At 34.9% G+C, this 16629-nt stretch overlaps 1 protein-coding gene across 11 annotated transcripts in view; it reads left to right on the top strand.

Annotated features, from left to right (window-relative positions):
- Positions 1-16629, top strand: part of MPDZ (multiple PDZ domain crumbs cell polarity complex component) — a 169558-nt gene that overhangs the window by 19899 nt on the left and 133030 nt on the right. For 10 of the 11 annotated variants that reach the window (XM_012769621.3, XM_012769617.3, XM_012769616.3 and 7 more), the window contains 2 exons: positions 7995-8069; positions 9970-10136. In XM_012769621.3, coding sequence (XP_012625075.2) covers positions 8054-8069; positions 9970-10136 — 183 coding nt within the window. In that variant the 5' untranslated portion in view covers positions 7995-8053. Of the gene's footprint in view, positions 1-4231; positions 4874-7994; positions 8070-9969; positions 10137-16629 lie in introns of those variants that run through there. The other variant, XM_012769622.3, reaches the window with a different exon arrangement.

The following is a 16629-nucleotide window of genomic DNA, read 5'->3' as shown; positions in this document are numbered from 1 at the left end:
AGGAACTACTTGCGCTGCTCAGAAGGTACTATGTGCTTCTGCCTTGATTACATGTTCTGCTTTGACTAATTCCTACCTATTATTTAGGATTCTGTGCAGGTGTCTGTGACTCCAGGAAGCTATCTCTGACTCCTCATTTGGATTTGGTATCCCTCTTTTATGTTCCTGTATTTTAATTGTCTGTTTACTTCTTTTTCTTTCATTCTCTTGCATGTGAGCTCCCAGACAGTGTCCTCATTTCTGTCCAATTCTGCCACCCTACCACATGCCAGTCATGTAGACTGTGTATGTTTGCTGAATCGGTAAATTACAGAATTTGAGTTCTTTTCAAACCCCTTGACCTCCTCTGCACTTTGACTTTAGATAGGTAATTTATCTTAATGGTTTTATAAAGGAAGGACAAGAATATCAGTCAACATTTGAAGTAGGTTGTAAAGGTTCCTTGATACTTGATTTTCTTTGACTTTGGGAGCAAAATAGAATTAATACATTTTATTATTGAAGACATTTGGGAAGATTTATGCATGTCAACTTGGAAATAAAAATTGTGTTTATGAATACATTTTTGATCAAAGCCTATAAAAATGAGGGAGAAGTTCAGGAGAACAGATGCTAAGAAAAGGCTGAGTGTTTTCTGTTGGATGACTGTATGATTTTTCTGGGTGACTGTATGACGTTTCTATGCTTTTGGAGCAATAGTTCAGTAATGTTTCCCCAAAGTAGGAATTATGACTGAAAGTGTAAGTATTGCTGTCGTGGACAATTGAATTCACGACAATCTACCTGCAACTGATTACAAGCGCACCTTTGTCTGCTAACTTCAGGTAGTGCTAAGGCAGCTATGAATGAAACAAATGCTAAATTTAAATGCAATAACAGATGCTGAGCAACTTTGACAAGCTGCACGCCATTGCAGCAAGCTCTTTTAATGTTGTATTCCTTTTTCAGTCAGAATTGTTTAAGATAACTAGAAAATTGTATGCATTTAGGGCAGTTTCTCTTCATAGAGTTATTTTTAGCATAAAACATATTTTCACTTGTTGGTTGCCATATAATCTGCACCAGACAGAATGATTCATTTTATGTTTCCAACACTGATTCTCTACTATATAAAAGCTGTGCCTACACATTACTAGTACAACTTGTTGAAAAGTAAAGTGATTAGTCAATTAATCAGTTCCTGTTTCTAAATAATACTAAATATTCTGTTTGATTTTTATTCCCCGCTAACACCAGTGTTATCAAATAGTTGTTGGGAAATCATATGGTCACAGGTGAAATCTTTAGAGATTTATTAAGGATTTGGCAACTCTGTCATTATATTGAAGTTTCACCAGAAGCCTGAAGGCCTTAAATTAAAAATGGTTTTATAAATTTTACTTTTTTTAGGCTAATACATACGTAGTCGGGTTGCCAGATAAAATAACAGATGCCCAGTTACATTTGAATTGCAGATAAATAGCAGATTAGTTTTTAGTATAAATATGTCCCAAATATTACATGGGACATACACTAAACAATTGTTCATTTATCTGAAATTCAGATTTAACTAGGCATCATGTATTTTTATTTGATAAATACGGCAAGCCTATATTTAGATATAAAATTAACAAAACACAAAAGAAATGCAGTGCAAAGTAAGTTTCTCTCATTTTCTTCAGCCCTGCCATATCCTATTACTGGTGTCTTTGAAAAACTTGCAGAAAACCTATGCTTTTATAAACTTGTAGGGTGACTTTATACAAATAGTAGCAACATATAATACATTGTTCTCCACCTCCTCCTCTTCCTTTTTAAAAATAAAATTTGATAATATATTTCCACCATGTGATTTTGCAGGACAATATGGAAAATACATAATAGTGTGGTGGAGTTTAGGCTTTGAACTCAGGCACAGTAGGGTTCAAGTCCAAGTTCTCCACTCACTAGCTGGGTGACCTTGAATAAGACCTCAAGCTCTTTTTGTCTGTTGTGTTATCTGGAAAATAGAACAATGTACCAGGCACTGGAAGATACTCTGGGGAGCAAGGTAGTCAGAGTCCTCACTCACATGATGTTACATGTGTAAACTGTGCTTGCCTGGTGCTATGGTGCCTACCAAATACTGAATTCATTAACCATTATTGATATGTCTTATAGTTCTGCGTGCCAAGCCTACTGAAAAAGATTTTAGGTTCAGTTATAAACAAATGGTGACATGGCCACAAGCAAAATACATGAATAGCAGCTAGAGGGGAACTAATATTTTCTGCACAATTTGAATACATTTGTTCCCCCCTTCCCCAGAATGTGTGGGATACATTCCAAGACCCTCAGTAGGTGCCTGAAACCACGATACTAACCCAATCCTATTTATAGGCATACTTTGTTTTATTGCACTTCCCTATTGTGTGCCTCACAGATAATGCAGGTTTACAAATTGAAGGTTTGTGGCAACCTGGCATCAAGCAAGTCTATTGTTGCCATTTTCCGAAAAGCATGTGTTCACATTGTGTCTCTGTGTCACATTTTCATAATTCTCACAATTTCAAATTTTCCATTATTACAACTATTATGGTGATCTACAATGAGTGATCTTTGGTGTTACGATTCTAATTGTTTTGGGGCAACACAAACCGTACCCATATGGCAAACTTAATTGATAAATGTGTGTGTTCTGACTGCTCCATTGACTATTCTCCCTTCTCTGTTCCTCTCCTCAGGCCTCCCTATTTTTTGAGACATGAAAATATTGAAATTAGGCTAGTTAATAACCCTATAATGGCCTCTAAGTGTTCAAGTGAAAGGAAGAGTCTCATTTCCCTCACTTTCAATCAAAAATTAAAAATGATTAAGTTTAGTGAGAAAGACACATCTAAAGCAAAGATAGGCTAGAAGCTAAGCCTCTGGTTCCAGGTAGCTAAGTTGTGAATACAAAGGAAAAATTCTTAAAGGAAATGAAAAGTACTACTCCAGTGAACACATGAATGATAAGAAAGCAAAGTAGCCTTATTGATGCTGGTAGGAAGAAATTTGTCTGCATAGAAGATCCAACCAGCCACAACATTCCCTTAAATCAAAGCCTAACCCAGAGCAAGGCCCTAAATCTCTTCAATTCTATAAAGGCTAAGAGAGGTGAGGAAGCTGCAGAAGAGTTTGAAGCTGGCAGAGGTTGGTTCATGAAGTTTAAGGAAGGAAGCTGACTCTGACATAAAAGTATAAGGTGGAGCAGCAAGTGCTGATATAGAGGCTGCCACAAGTTATCTAGAAGATCTAGCTGAGATAATTGAAGAAGGTGGCTACACTAAATAAGAGATTTTCAATGTAGATGAAACAGCCATATATTAGAAGATACCATCTAGGACTTTTATAGCTAGAGAGGAAAAGTCAGTGCCTGGATTCAAAGCTTTGAAAAGGCTGCCTCTCTAGTTAGGGGCTAATGCAGTTGGTGACTTGAAGCCAGTGCTTATTTGCCATTCCAAAAATCCTAAGGCTTTTAAAAAGTATACTAAATCTACTCTTTCTGTGCTTTATAAGTGGAACAACAAAGCCTAGATGATAGCACATATATTTATGACATGGTTTACTGAATATTTTAATCCCAGTGTTGAGACTTACTCATCAGAAAAAATTCTGTTCAAAATATATTACTGCTCATTGACAATGTACCTATATGTACAAGGAGATTAATGTTGTTTTCATGCCTGCTAACACAGTATCCATTCTGCAGTCCAGGAATCAAGTCATCATTTTGACATTCAAGTCTTATTATTTAAGAAATATATATTTTGTAAGGCTATAGGTGTCATAGATAGTGATTCCTCTAATGGATCTGGGAAAAGTCAATGAAAAACCTTTTGGAAAGGATTCATTATTCTAGATACCATTAAGAACATTCTTGATTCATGGGAGGGGGTCAAAATAACAACATTAACAATTTTCTAAGTTTGAAAGACAATCTATTGTGGGTATAATGGTATCGAACAGCAAGCATTGCATGCTACAGAGAAATCTTTCACAAAAGGATAAGTCAATTCATACAACAAACTTTATTGTTATTTTATTTTAAGAAATTGCCACAGCCACCCCAGCATCCATCCACTACCACCTTGATCAGTCAACATCAGCAACATGGGGGTAAGACCCTCTACCAACTAGCAGAAATATTAAGACTTGCTGAAGGCTCAGGTGATTGTTTGCATTTTTTAGCAATGAAACATTTTTTAATTAAGGTATATATGTTGCTTTTTTAGATATAGTGCTATTGCACTCTTAATACACTACAGTATAGTGTAAATATATCTTTTATATGATTTGCATGACTGTTCATTGTGATGTTTGCTTTATTGTGGTAGTTTAGAACTGAACCCAAAATATCTCTGTGTCTTGTTTGTTCTTAAACAAACATACCTATGATGAAGCTTAAGTTATAAATTAGACATAGTAAGAGATTAACAACAATAATTCATAATGCAGTAGAACAATTATAATAATATACTTTGTATTTTTAACTCTCATTGTGTTGAGGGATTTAATACCTTGAAAGGTAATGGCCATGTTTTTGAATGTACTTTGACTATTAATGTAGAGAGGCTTTTTATTAAAGACTTTCTTAAAATCTTGAATTTTAAGAGTGATTGTTTAAACATATATGAACATTACATAAATGGTGAATATTACCCATCTTCATAGACCTACCAGTGATTTCTAAAATACATAATTCTAACTTGTAAATACTTCTGTGGACAGTTAGCCAATTTGAATGTCTGTAACAGTCTTTTTCATATCAGACTTTGTTCACTTTGGATCCCTATTTCTTCCTTTAGTTTCACCGGATGTAGGGCACAGTCTGTGTGGCAATTTTGAATGTTGGAACAGGGAAGAGAATCGTAAGGTAAATCTGCCTCCTATCAAGAAGCATCATGTTGTAGAAATTAAATTGTGGACTCTGGAGCTAGACTGCCTGTGTTCAAATGCTAGCTTCATCATTTACTAGTGGTCTGACCTTAGACCAGTTACATATCTTTTTTGTGCCTCTGTTTCCTCATTTGTAAAGGAGTAGATTGTGTGAGGGTTAAAGGACTTACTTGAATAGATGTTTCCAGTAGTGCTGTGGATGTGGTAGATGCTGTGTGTTTGCTATTATTATTGCTCTTTCTGCCCCAGCATAAGTGTCTTGTTGTTATATCCACAGCTCCTTTCTTCTCCTATTGCCCCTCTGATTTGTCATTGTCAGTGGCAGCATGAATTGCCCAGAAAAAACCCTCAGAACCTGGCATTCTTCTGACAGGTTGGATCTTCTTTGTTATACCTATTGGCTCTGACCTACTGTTGTCACCCAGGTATCCATAGATTTCCAAATAGTGTGGGCAAACAGGGAAGGGTGATGGTGGGGTGACAAGGAGAATTCATGGCTGCAGTTTGAAGAGAGTGGACTTAATCTCCCCATCTCAGAAATTCTGTCATTACAAATGAGTTTGTTTATAATTAGAACTGAATCCTTGGTATAGGACTATCAGGCATAAAAAGGAGCCTTTTTTTTTTAGGTAATTCTTGTCTCTTTGTCAGGGTTGTTAATGATAAAATACCATGACAACCTCAAAAAAACAAAAACAAAAACAAAACTGTGTATTTATTTTAGGGACATCAGAATAGAGAAAAGAAAATGTGAAACTAATTTTTTATTTTTATCATTTAAGTTCAGGGGAGTAGAGCTCTCATCTGGGAGCTACGTCAGTGACTTGTAGCTGAATTGTCCTTTTTTTTTTTTTTTTTTAATGTAACCTTTCTATGAGTTTCTTGGGGGAAGAAAAAGTAATTCTATTTCAGAATAACTGACTTGTAGTTCAACTTTTGGACACCAGTATTTTTCTCAGTTGGGAACTGCCTATTCTGTACTTTCCCTGCAGACTCCTCATAAATCACTGAGCTTCTAAATCCATAGGTTATCCCTCCCATCATGAGTATTGCCTGTCTTTGTGAATCAGTGTTTCATAGGGGAAAGAGAATACAGCTAAAGTTTTTTGTGCATACCAAGCACTCATGTGCACAATTTTATCCTTTCATTCATTTGTAAACAGAGATCCAGATTCAGAAAAGATAAGTGACTTAACAAGGGCATATTGCTAGTAAGTGGTCAAGTTGAAGTTTAAATTCAGGTCATCAGACTCTCAAATCCATGTTTTTTCATTGTTATCATGCTTCCTCCTAGGCTATTTAGTTAAATACGCCTTTGTAGACCTGGGCTTCCTTATATTGGTGTATCTTTACTTTTATTTTTTAATTGTCAGTTATTAATTTTTTTGAGGGTGGATACCTAATATTAGGCTGTTTTATGAAAGAGTATTCTGTTCTTGTTGTTAAATAAGAATACAAATAATGTTACCAATTTATTTTTAAGATGTCCCTGCATTAGACCTTGTGAAACCAGGCAGTGTCTGGCATTGTAACACCTATCTATATGGACTCAATGTTAATCCTGAACACACATTTCATAGTTATGAGTTATGCTGGAAATTGGGATATGTGATCAGAAAATTGGGATACTTTATTTATCTTACTTAGCACAATATACCCAATGACTAAGTTTATTTTCTAGGAAACTGAGGTTGAGATGATAGGCTCCTTGTTAAAGGCCACACTGCTATTTATGTTTCAATTCCAGGTCAGAGCCATTGCCCTCTTTTCTTGACACCAGGGGACTTTTTAAAACAAGTGCCAGTAGTTGAGCAATTCAACATTTAAAATGGAGTTGATGTTTTAAATAGTGTATTCTAAATTGGGATAAGGAAAGTCAATAAGTACTGTTCTCTGTTATTACACAGAGCTAATTGCAGGCATTGATGTTCTGTGCATCTGTTCATCTACATCACATGCTTCCTTTTTTGCCAAACGTATTTTGTGTTAAAGAGGTAACAGGGGGCAACTTGTTCTTTCTCAGGGCAATACCCTGTTTCACCTTCCAAATGAAGAATGAGAATGTGGCAGAAGATTCCTTTTCTTCATTGAAGGAATGACTGACTGACTTCCTGATGACTTAGGGTTTTCTGTGAGGCAAAGGATAGATGGAACTAGGGTGATAATTGTGCAGAATTGTTGGGCAAAAAGTTTGAAGATGAGTTAGTGATGTGGATGTTGGCAGTGCAGACCTGTATCGAATACTTCAAAGAGTCTAGTTAAGATTGTTGTGGAAAGATGAGATCTTTGTGGATTGAAGGAGTTGAGAAGATTCTTTTGAACAGGAAAGAGAACATTATAGTTAGGAGGATATTTTGAAAACCTTTGAAAAATCTAATACTGTGTTTTCTTTGATTCAATTTTTCATCCATGATTTAAAGTATTATCTTGCAGAAGTTTACGTGCTACTTGTGTGTCACTATTCATTTCTAATTGGTGTGTGTGTTTGTCTCCCCAGTTAAGACTGAGAGCCTTTGAGGGCAGGATCACATCTTTTACTTTTTACATTTTTGCCCACAGAATTTCTTATGCAGAGTCAAGTAAGCGCCTTATTCTGTGGTTAAGGATCTGTAAGTGAATCCAAGATTACTGTATGCTGTATGGAGAAGCTCTTAAGGAAATAAATATGTTGGAAACTTCTGTCTTTTTGGGGACATTTCTGAAGTGTCAAGCGGGACAAAATAGAATAACGAAGAAGGATTATTATGTTAGGGTACCTTGAGTGAAACAGTGTTGACTATGAATCCTAATTGGTACCAAACCTAATTGGACTACCAAACCTAAAGATTTTCAACTTAAAAAAACCTAAAAAACAGAATTTATGTCTTTTATCTTATTATACAAGTATTATGGGCAAATATGTATAAGCTAATTTTGTATAAGTTTTAAAATGATTACTTTTTTGCCTATGAAGAGAACTATCTTAAGATAAATCAACAAGATTTTAACGGTCTAAAGAATTATGGTAGTATCAAGTGCTTTTTAGAGTGTTTAGTTTTAAAATACAATTGTAAAGTTCTGACAAGACATAACAATTTCATTTTTTCATTTCTCCTCAGAGTTCCTCTTCAATTGCTATTTTTAATCATTATAGAGAAGAACACTGAACTTTGAAAAAATGTTGGAAACCATTGGTAAGACTTATTCCTTTCTGCCTATGTTTATAAGAATTGAAACTCCTTCCATTAGGATCTTTGATATATTATATTATGTTATAATATGTTCTATATGGCAATATTCTGTCTGTAGTAACTTAGAATTATGAAGTCTTTACCACTAGCATTGTACTAGGGTTGTATGTTTCTGTATTGGAACAGTTGTATCTGAAGAGTATAAAAAACATATCATTTGTAAGCAAAAGTTAAAACATATGAAATATTCTTCTAATTTTGGATTTTAATAAAGCTTAGTAGAAGCTCAATTTTATGAACTCAATTCTGGTTAATGTTTATTTCTGGATAACACCTAAAAGTTTAACAGTATTTTTAATACTGAAAGTAGATTATTACTTTTATTTGTGGCAGGTCAAGAACTACTGAGCTCTCTTGCTCTTAATTGATAAAAAGAACAATAATCCTTAGGCTGACAAACTTCATTTAAGGCAGTTTAATTTCTTCTTGAGATAATTTAGATTGAAACATCCAAATTTCCTAGACTCATGTGTGTGTTCATCTTTTTCCCCCACTACTCTTTAGTTTTAGAGAAACCAGTTTGCAGAACTATTATATTTACAGGTGTATCGTATATGTTCCATACCTGTAGTCATCTGGCAGTCCAGTCTCTTACCTATTCCTGGTAACTCTTTGGGTAGGACTAATGGAAAGTATCTGGATTTCACTCTGGCACCTTGATGATTCCGGCTGATACCTTGACAGCTTAGGGTTATGAGGTGTAGGGTGAGAGTCAGTGGCAGTGAAGGGAGAAGGAGCTGTATTGTGATCATGGAGATTATTACTGTGACATATTTTTTCTTTTTTTCTTGTCACTATGCTGGTAATGAACATTCATGGATGTTCATTTCATTCATCTTCCATATTGTACTCAAGATGCGGCACATACTGTAAAGACTACTAGTCCACACTGGAATGTTCCTTATAAGAAAGTGGAAAGGCAAAGGGAGTCAGAATGATTTAAACTCTTATTTTTTAGTCTTTATTCTGTTATCTATAACTGAGTTGCATACTTTCCAATAATTGACATGGGAACTAATATTAGATTTGTATTTTGGGATAACATGGGAAATACGACCCAGAATAAAACTCTCATGTGTATTTTTATAAGTTTTAAAATTCTGCATATGAGTAAATATTGTTTGTTTCAATTTGTGTGTATGTGAACTCATGATCAACATCAATATGTGTTTTAATTACCCCCTTTTTGTGCAATTTCAGTTTTGATGCTATAGAAAGTATCTCTGGTGATGAATACTGCCTTTTTTATTTGCCTCACCCTCTTTCACTCCCCTAGTTTTTAAAATTACTATGATGTGACAAATATATTTTAATAGATACATTTGTTACCACCATGAATCTATTAGGACTTGTATCTGAACAATCTCCATTTAAAAAAAATTTGGCTTCACTTACAAAGTATAAGTGTACATGTATTTATAGGTATGTGTTTCATGGAGATGTTTTTAACTATTATTTGTGGTAGTTCCATTGTCTGGTGGAAGTATGCATGTAAGATGCAAGGACTTTTAGGACATACTTATTCAAAGTATTTACTTTTTAAACTTTGTGCCTGATTCGTAAAGTATTCAGTAATTATTTGAATTAGATTGGTTTGAAGCCTATGTAAGTATGCTGTCTGCTATTTAATTTTGGAAAAGATATTTAAAGTATTAAAACATACTCTATTTCGTATCTTTGTACTAAAAAACTTATTTTTTTTTTACACTTTTTTATTCAATTAAAAAGAGAGTTTTGTACACTTGAAAGGAATAGTTTTAGGATTTCTACAAGATGGAGTTCTCATAGATTAGACATGTGTCCTTTGAATCCTGTTATTGACTAATGCTGCTCTTTGGTATAGACAAAAATCGGGCCCTGCAGGCAGCAGAGCGCTTGCAAACCAAGCTGCGTGAACGTGGAGACGTAGCAAATGAAGACAAACTGAGCCTTCTCAAGTCAGTCCTGCAGAGCCCTCTCTTCAGTCAAATTCTGAACCTTCAGACATCCGTACAGCAGCTGAAAGACCAGGTAGGACATTATTATTCATCCAAGCAGGCATTCATGGCATGACATAGATATTGTGAAAGACTTGCATTTTTCTGAAAGGCTGATTTTTCTATGTTAATGAATAGTTAATGAAGTCATTTAAACCTCCAAACGAGACATTCAGATTCACTGTGACTTTTTTCCTTCTAGTTATTTTTGTAATGGTTGTTGCTGTATATTGTAGATGATATGACATTGTGTTGAAAGCTGTGTGGATGCCGAAGAATGAATTCCTACAGGAGAAGGGGATGATAAAAATATGTTTAGGGTAGAAGGCTGTAGACTTGGTTTCCATCATCCCTAAGGCTCATTGTTCATGTGATCTTGCTTATTCAGATTCAGACATTCAGTACACTTATAAGATTTCAGATAAGCCTGGATTTGCATGTGTAATCATGTGTATGAGGAAGGGAAATCACCTCTATTTTGACAGTAAAAGGAATAATTACATTGTCATCAGTTAAAGGAATTGCAGTTCTCACTTCTTAAAAGAGTGTAAGTAGCAATTGCTTCCATGACAGCGTCAGATGGTGATAAACATTAGAACTTCTAAATGTAACACAGTGTTTTTTTTCTGTAAAAATTGTGAGCATTAAAAAGCCCTAGCATTTATGTTAAAATTGAAACATATCACAATGACAGAATGAAAGTTGAAGTCAGATGTTCTTTGAACTTACTAAATTTAATAATAATTTCTCAGGTTTTTAAAAAAATGTTTTTAAAAGGGTTGTTATCTTTACAAGATTTGAAGTTAAGCTAATTATGCCTTTAATCCAAGTTAGTTCTCATTCTAATATTTTTAGCATTAATGTAATGGTTGTAGATGACTTGATAGCAAATATTTTACCTTAAAAGGTTAAAAATGAAATTTAAAGGCTAGTTTCATAATTTAGTGAAAGAACAGCTTTAATTAAAAATTAAAAATCTCCAAAAATGTGCCTAATGCAAAAGAACAAATAATAATAATAGAGAAGGAATCTGTTTATGTCATGCAACTTCTTAATCTAGATATTTTGTAGCAAAAGTAAATCAAGAAGAATCTTCCAAAATATTTTTAATAGTGAATTTCTAATGATTGTGAAAGGTATGATCATGAATTTAAAAAGGTGTTTTTGTTATATGTAGTTATGTTTGTCCCCTTTGCAAGTTATTGAAAAGATTGGTTTTTGACACTGATTTTCAGAATGGGTTGGCAAGCTTTTGGAGAAACCAATATCCTGAATAGAAGCATAATTATGAAAATTATCTGTTTTTTCAAAGTATTAAGAGGTTGAACAGATATCTCTTCTCTTTATTATATTATGTGAAAATATGGTTAGGGTGGGAGGAAAAGTTGAAACAAAAAGAGGACTAGCAAGTGTATTGGGAAACACCACTAGCCAAGTGAGATAACTGTTGAAATTTCCCTTCTAGCCAGCCATATGCAAGGGGAATAATGTTTGTGCATACTGTTTCTGCTAAAGGAGGGGGAAAATGGGCCTTCTTGTTGAGCATGTTTTACCATTTCCAAATAGAAGTAGGATATGGATTCTAAGACTGTTTGGGTCCCATGTGATTCAGATGAAACCTATAAATCTGTTGGGCCTATAACTACGTAGAGTATGATCTTATTGTTTTATTAATGATAGACACCAATATATTTCAAGACTAAGTAAGTTGTGAGATATGCAAATTCTATAGGCAAGTCTTACATGTTTTTGGCCTGTGGACTCCTTGGTTAATTTACCCATAGAGGGGAAAACTAACACTCAAGGAGACCAAGGAAAGTATCTAGTTTACACCATGTAGATTACAGTGGCTTAGAGAGGTTAAATGACTTCTTTATGAGAGTAGATCCAGAACTAGAACTCAGTTTTCTTGGCTTACAAGGCATAGCCCTTTCCTTTTTTTGACTCTCTAATCTATCTTACATCAGAAACTTGGTCCCTAGATGCCAAGAATTTCATTTTGTTTAAAACCATTGATAACGCCTTACAGTTTCTGTGACTCTTTATTTTATTCATTCATTCATCCATTAATTCATTCATTCCTCTTTATATTTCTTTTTTTTTTTTTTTTGAGACAGAGTCTCGCTTTGTTGCACAGGCTAGAGTGAGTGCCGTGGCGTCAGCCTAGCTCACAGCAACCTCAAACTCCTAGGCTCAAGCAATCCTTCTGCCTCAGCTTCCCGAGTAGCTGGGACTACAGGCATGCGCCACCACGCCCGGCTAATTATATATATATATATTAGTTGGCCAATTAATTTCTTTCTATTTATAGTAGAGACGGGGTCTTGCTCTTGCTCAGGCTGGTTTCGAACTCCTGACCTCGAGCAATCCGCCCGCCTCGGCCTCCCAGAGTGCTAGGATTACAAGCTTGAGCCACCGCTCCCGGCCTATATTTCTTTTTAGAAACAGGGTCTCACTGTTGCCCAGGCTGGAGTGCAGTTGTCCACGGTGGCTCACTGCAGCCTTGAACTCCTGGGCTCAAGCAAACCTCCTCCTGCCTCAGTCTCCAGAGTAGCTGGGACTATAGGCATGCACCACCACATCCAGCTAATTTTTTTTCTTGGGGAAACAGAGTCTCACTCTGTTGTCCAGGCTTGTCTTGAACTCCTGGCCTCAAGCAACCATCCTGACTCAACCTCTGGAGTTGCTGGGATTATAAACATGAGCCTCCGCATCCAGCTTGACTTTTCATTTTAATCTCCATACTTTACTAATTCCATTTCATTTGTTAATCAGTTTTTTTCCTTATATTACTAGAGTAAAAATTTAAAAGACTTATATTATTTTCTGTTTTAAAATCTAAATATAAATATTCTAGACTTTGTAATGTAATTTACCACCTGCTAACTTATTAATATTTTTAATTTAATAATTTAATGCGCCTAAGGAATGAAATTTGCTTCATGCTTTTAAACCAGTGTGTACACAAATCTGACCAGTAGCTAGCTTCCCTTATTCCCTATGTGTTTTCAGATGTATAATTTTATATACATGACAGGTGCAAGTTACTATCTTCATCTTTTTTACTCTTAGTAGAAGATTTAATCCTCTGATTCTTCCCCTCCATCATTCTCCTTTCTTTTAGAGAAGCAAAAGGAGTGAAAATTGAAAAGCCTGAGGTATATGCAGCATATTGGAGAACATGATCATATTGTTGCATTAATGACAGATGCTGACATGCCATGTTGAATTAAGCCTACAATTTTTTTTCCCTTAGATCCTCCTCATTACTTCTATTCAATAATGTTTAATTTTTTCCAATTTGCTTCTTTAGCATTAAGACTGCCCTTAGAAATCAAACTGTTTCCCTTTGGCAAATTAAACACTTGACAGGTGTGTAACTGAGAGGGCAAAAAAGCCATGCCCTGAAGGGATGTGCTATTTAAATATTGTCAAAAATATTAACAGGTCTGAGGGTATAATTGATGCCTCTGTTTAACTCTGCCACATTGTGTATTGTTCTAACCGCCAGCTAAAAGGATGTGTGCCATTAAACCTGAATAATCTCTAATAGCTCCAGTTCATTTCCTATTGCATGATTCCTGTTTAAGTGAAGAGAAAAAAAAAGAACTGTGACTGTGTGTCAATGATCTGTCAAATGCAAATTCTCAAGTAGTGTCCTCACTGTCACCTAGTCATCACAGCTAATAACTACAGGGCTTAATGCGTATTCATGACAAAAATCCAGCTATTGTAGGGGAAATAAACATGTTAGCAGTTTAATAATAGAAACTTGTCAGCCTTGCGGATATTGGATTTGCATATTTATTCTATGAAGTTTCTCCAGTCCAGTATAGGTGGATGCTACTTTCCTCGTTAATTAATTGCCTTGCCTTAAGAACTGACCACAGGCACTAAATTAGTCTTTTTACCAGGAATTATCTGTAGGAAAAGGTGAATTAAAATTATTAATTTCAATAGGAATTTAGGGCTCAAACTTAAAAATCGACATTGTTAAGATTATTTTTAAGGCTATGGCAACAGACACCAATTCTCTAAGATGGATGAAATAATGTGGAGAACTCAGGTTACAAAATATGCTTATATGCCAAATAAACCTTGGAGCACAGAATATTCTGGACTCTCCTTGTTAATGATCTCCAGCCTCTTTGGAATGTGACATTCTATTATTTTTGTTGTTGGTGTGTGTTTAACATTTTCAGGTTTCTAGTTCATTCACCTTCCTCCCCAAAAGTGTTGGTTTATGCACATATCATTTAAACACTTAAGGTATAGGCACACAAAATTAAGGCAGATTTTTCTGTGGAAATTTTATGACATCTCTTGAAATAACTGGAGAGATGCTGGGTTAACATAGAATCAGGGTTGGAAATTACTATTCAGTATTGATGAGAGTAATTAGATCCATTTAAAACATCTGTATTCTGGAAATGCAGTCTTCATGGTATAAAATTTTTGTTTATATTTCAATGTTGGTGTGCTTTACCTGATTACATTCCAAAAAAGAATTTGATGGTAAAACTTATTAAATAATGGATAATTCATAGATAACTCTAAATGAAGACCAAATAAAAATATCACAGAACTGAATATAACAAGGACCTTGGGTTACTAAAATTGAGTATTCATTTAATTTCAGTTTTCTAGGAACAAAGACAGAAAAAAACCCCTGAAAGATTCTGTGTCATTCAGTGTGGGACATTATTCAGTGGAGCAGTTTTCCACTGGCCGTGGGAGGGTTAATCCCATGGACGTTTCTATAAAAGGCTTGTATGCATTTATTAATAAACATTGTTGAATACCTAAAATCAATAAAAATACAATTAATAATAAGGTGGAAGTTTTCACTATCTAGAGGGGAAAACAGAACACCAGGGGAAAATAGAAAGTGAATGGTAAAAGTGGAAGAAATGACTAACTTGGAATAGAAGAAAACTTCATATAGGAGGCAACAATGTGTAAGATGGGTCTTGAAAAATGAGTAGGAGTTTTCTGCAGAGATGGGGGAAATTATTTCAGGTAGAGGGAGCAATGTTTACAAAGTTACAGAGCACTTTTCAGCTGAGGGTAATTTTACACTCTTCCATCCCCAAGGGACACTTGGTAATGTCTGGAGTGAGTTTTGATTGTCATAATTGGGGGGTAGGGGAACCCCTACTGACATGTAATGGGTAGAGTTCAGGGAAGCTGCTAAGCATCCTGCAATACACAGCATAGCCCCCCACAACAAAGAGTTGTTGGGTTTATAGTGTCTGCATTGCTGAGATTGAAAACCCTGGTCTAGTGCCATGTACAGATCTGTATCATCAAAGGAATAGATTATATGAGCGGTATTGGCAGGACAGGAACTATGGAGCCAGATTGTGAAGGACCTATTAGGTAAAGCATTTGTTTGTATATTTTTTTATTATCTTTGTTCTTTTGCATTCAGTTTTTTGGGAAATTGTATCAACTTTATATTCTAACCCTTCTATTAAATACAATATTTTAGCAATCATTTTATTTTATTTTTTATTTCTCCACATTCTTTTTATTGTGGTAAGAAACATATAAAATAAGGGAATGGTTTTAATGACATTTTGATAAGTATGATCTTTGATTATAATTGTAAAATACACAAATTGTTTTTCTTTTGTTTTCCTAATATGAAATATATAGCATCACATGCTAATTTAGTAATGTCTTTTCTGCTGAAGGGTACATGAGGTAATGTATACTGTGTGTGTACACACACACACACACACACACACACACATGAATATTTTTTATGCTCTATCTTAAAACAGGAGCAAATTTTAGAAAACCTAAAGATATAGGTAGTTAATATGTACTTCAGAGATTCGGTTTTAAATATCTGAAGTAAGTAAGGGGTGTTAGGTGGAACACTATCCGGGGGCAGGTCTGAAGACTCTTTATTGTGTAGATACAGATTTGTAAGATTGCTAAATCAGGTTCATGGCCAGATTGTTGAGGTATGCTCCTTTTTAGTAGTAGCATCAGCAGCTTGGAAAATTTTTTTACATTTATTATTTTTAGTTTGATGGAAAGATGAGAAATTTTGGTAACTGTACATTTTGTTGCTGTGTTTTGGGTTTGGTAATCAGAAAGATGCTGTTTTGTGTGATTCACAATTAAAGAGCAGAAACGCTTGTTTATCCAGCTTTATTACTTATATAAATGACAAAAACATGACCTTCTCCCTATGGTTTCTAATTTGAGACTGAAGGAAAGATGATTCCTCTGCAGGCTATCAGTAAAAGGGAAATGACTACTGTCTCCCAAGAATGTCTAGGTTAAGTTAGGACCTTGTGTCGGTGAGGGGAGGGAGGACAGAAAGAAATATGCTTTGATTACATTAACAGGAATTATCTAAAAATGGAATGGAATTCTTCCCAGTTGATGTTGTTTATGAAAATAAAAACGATTTTTGTAACCCCTGAAATAGTTTTACTTTTATGATAGCCCATTATAGTTGCCCGACAAGAAAGTATCCATTTCTTGAGACTCTAATGTATATTATCTAAGAG

Source organism: Microcebus murinus, chromosome 12 (genome assembly GCF_040939455.1).
Source record: "Microcebus murinus isolate Inina chromosome 12, M.murinus_Inina_mat1.0, whole genome shotgun sequence".
Lineage (NCBI taxonomy): Eukaryota > Metazoa > Chordata > Mammalia > Primates > Cheirogaleidae > Microcebus > Microcebus murinus.
The sequence above is the reverse complement of the archived record's forward strand: the minus strand, read 5'-3'. Positions and strand labels throughout refer to the sequence as shown.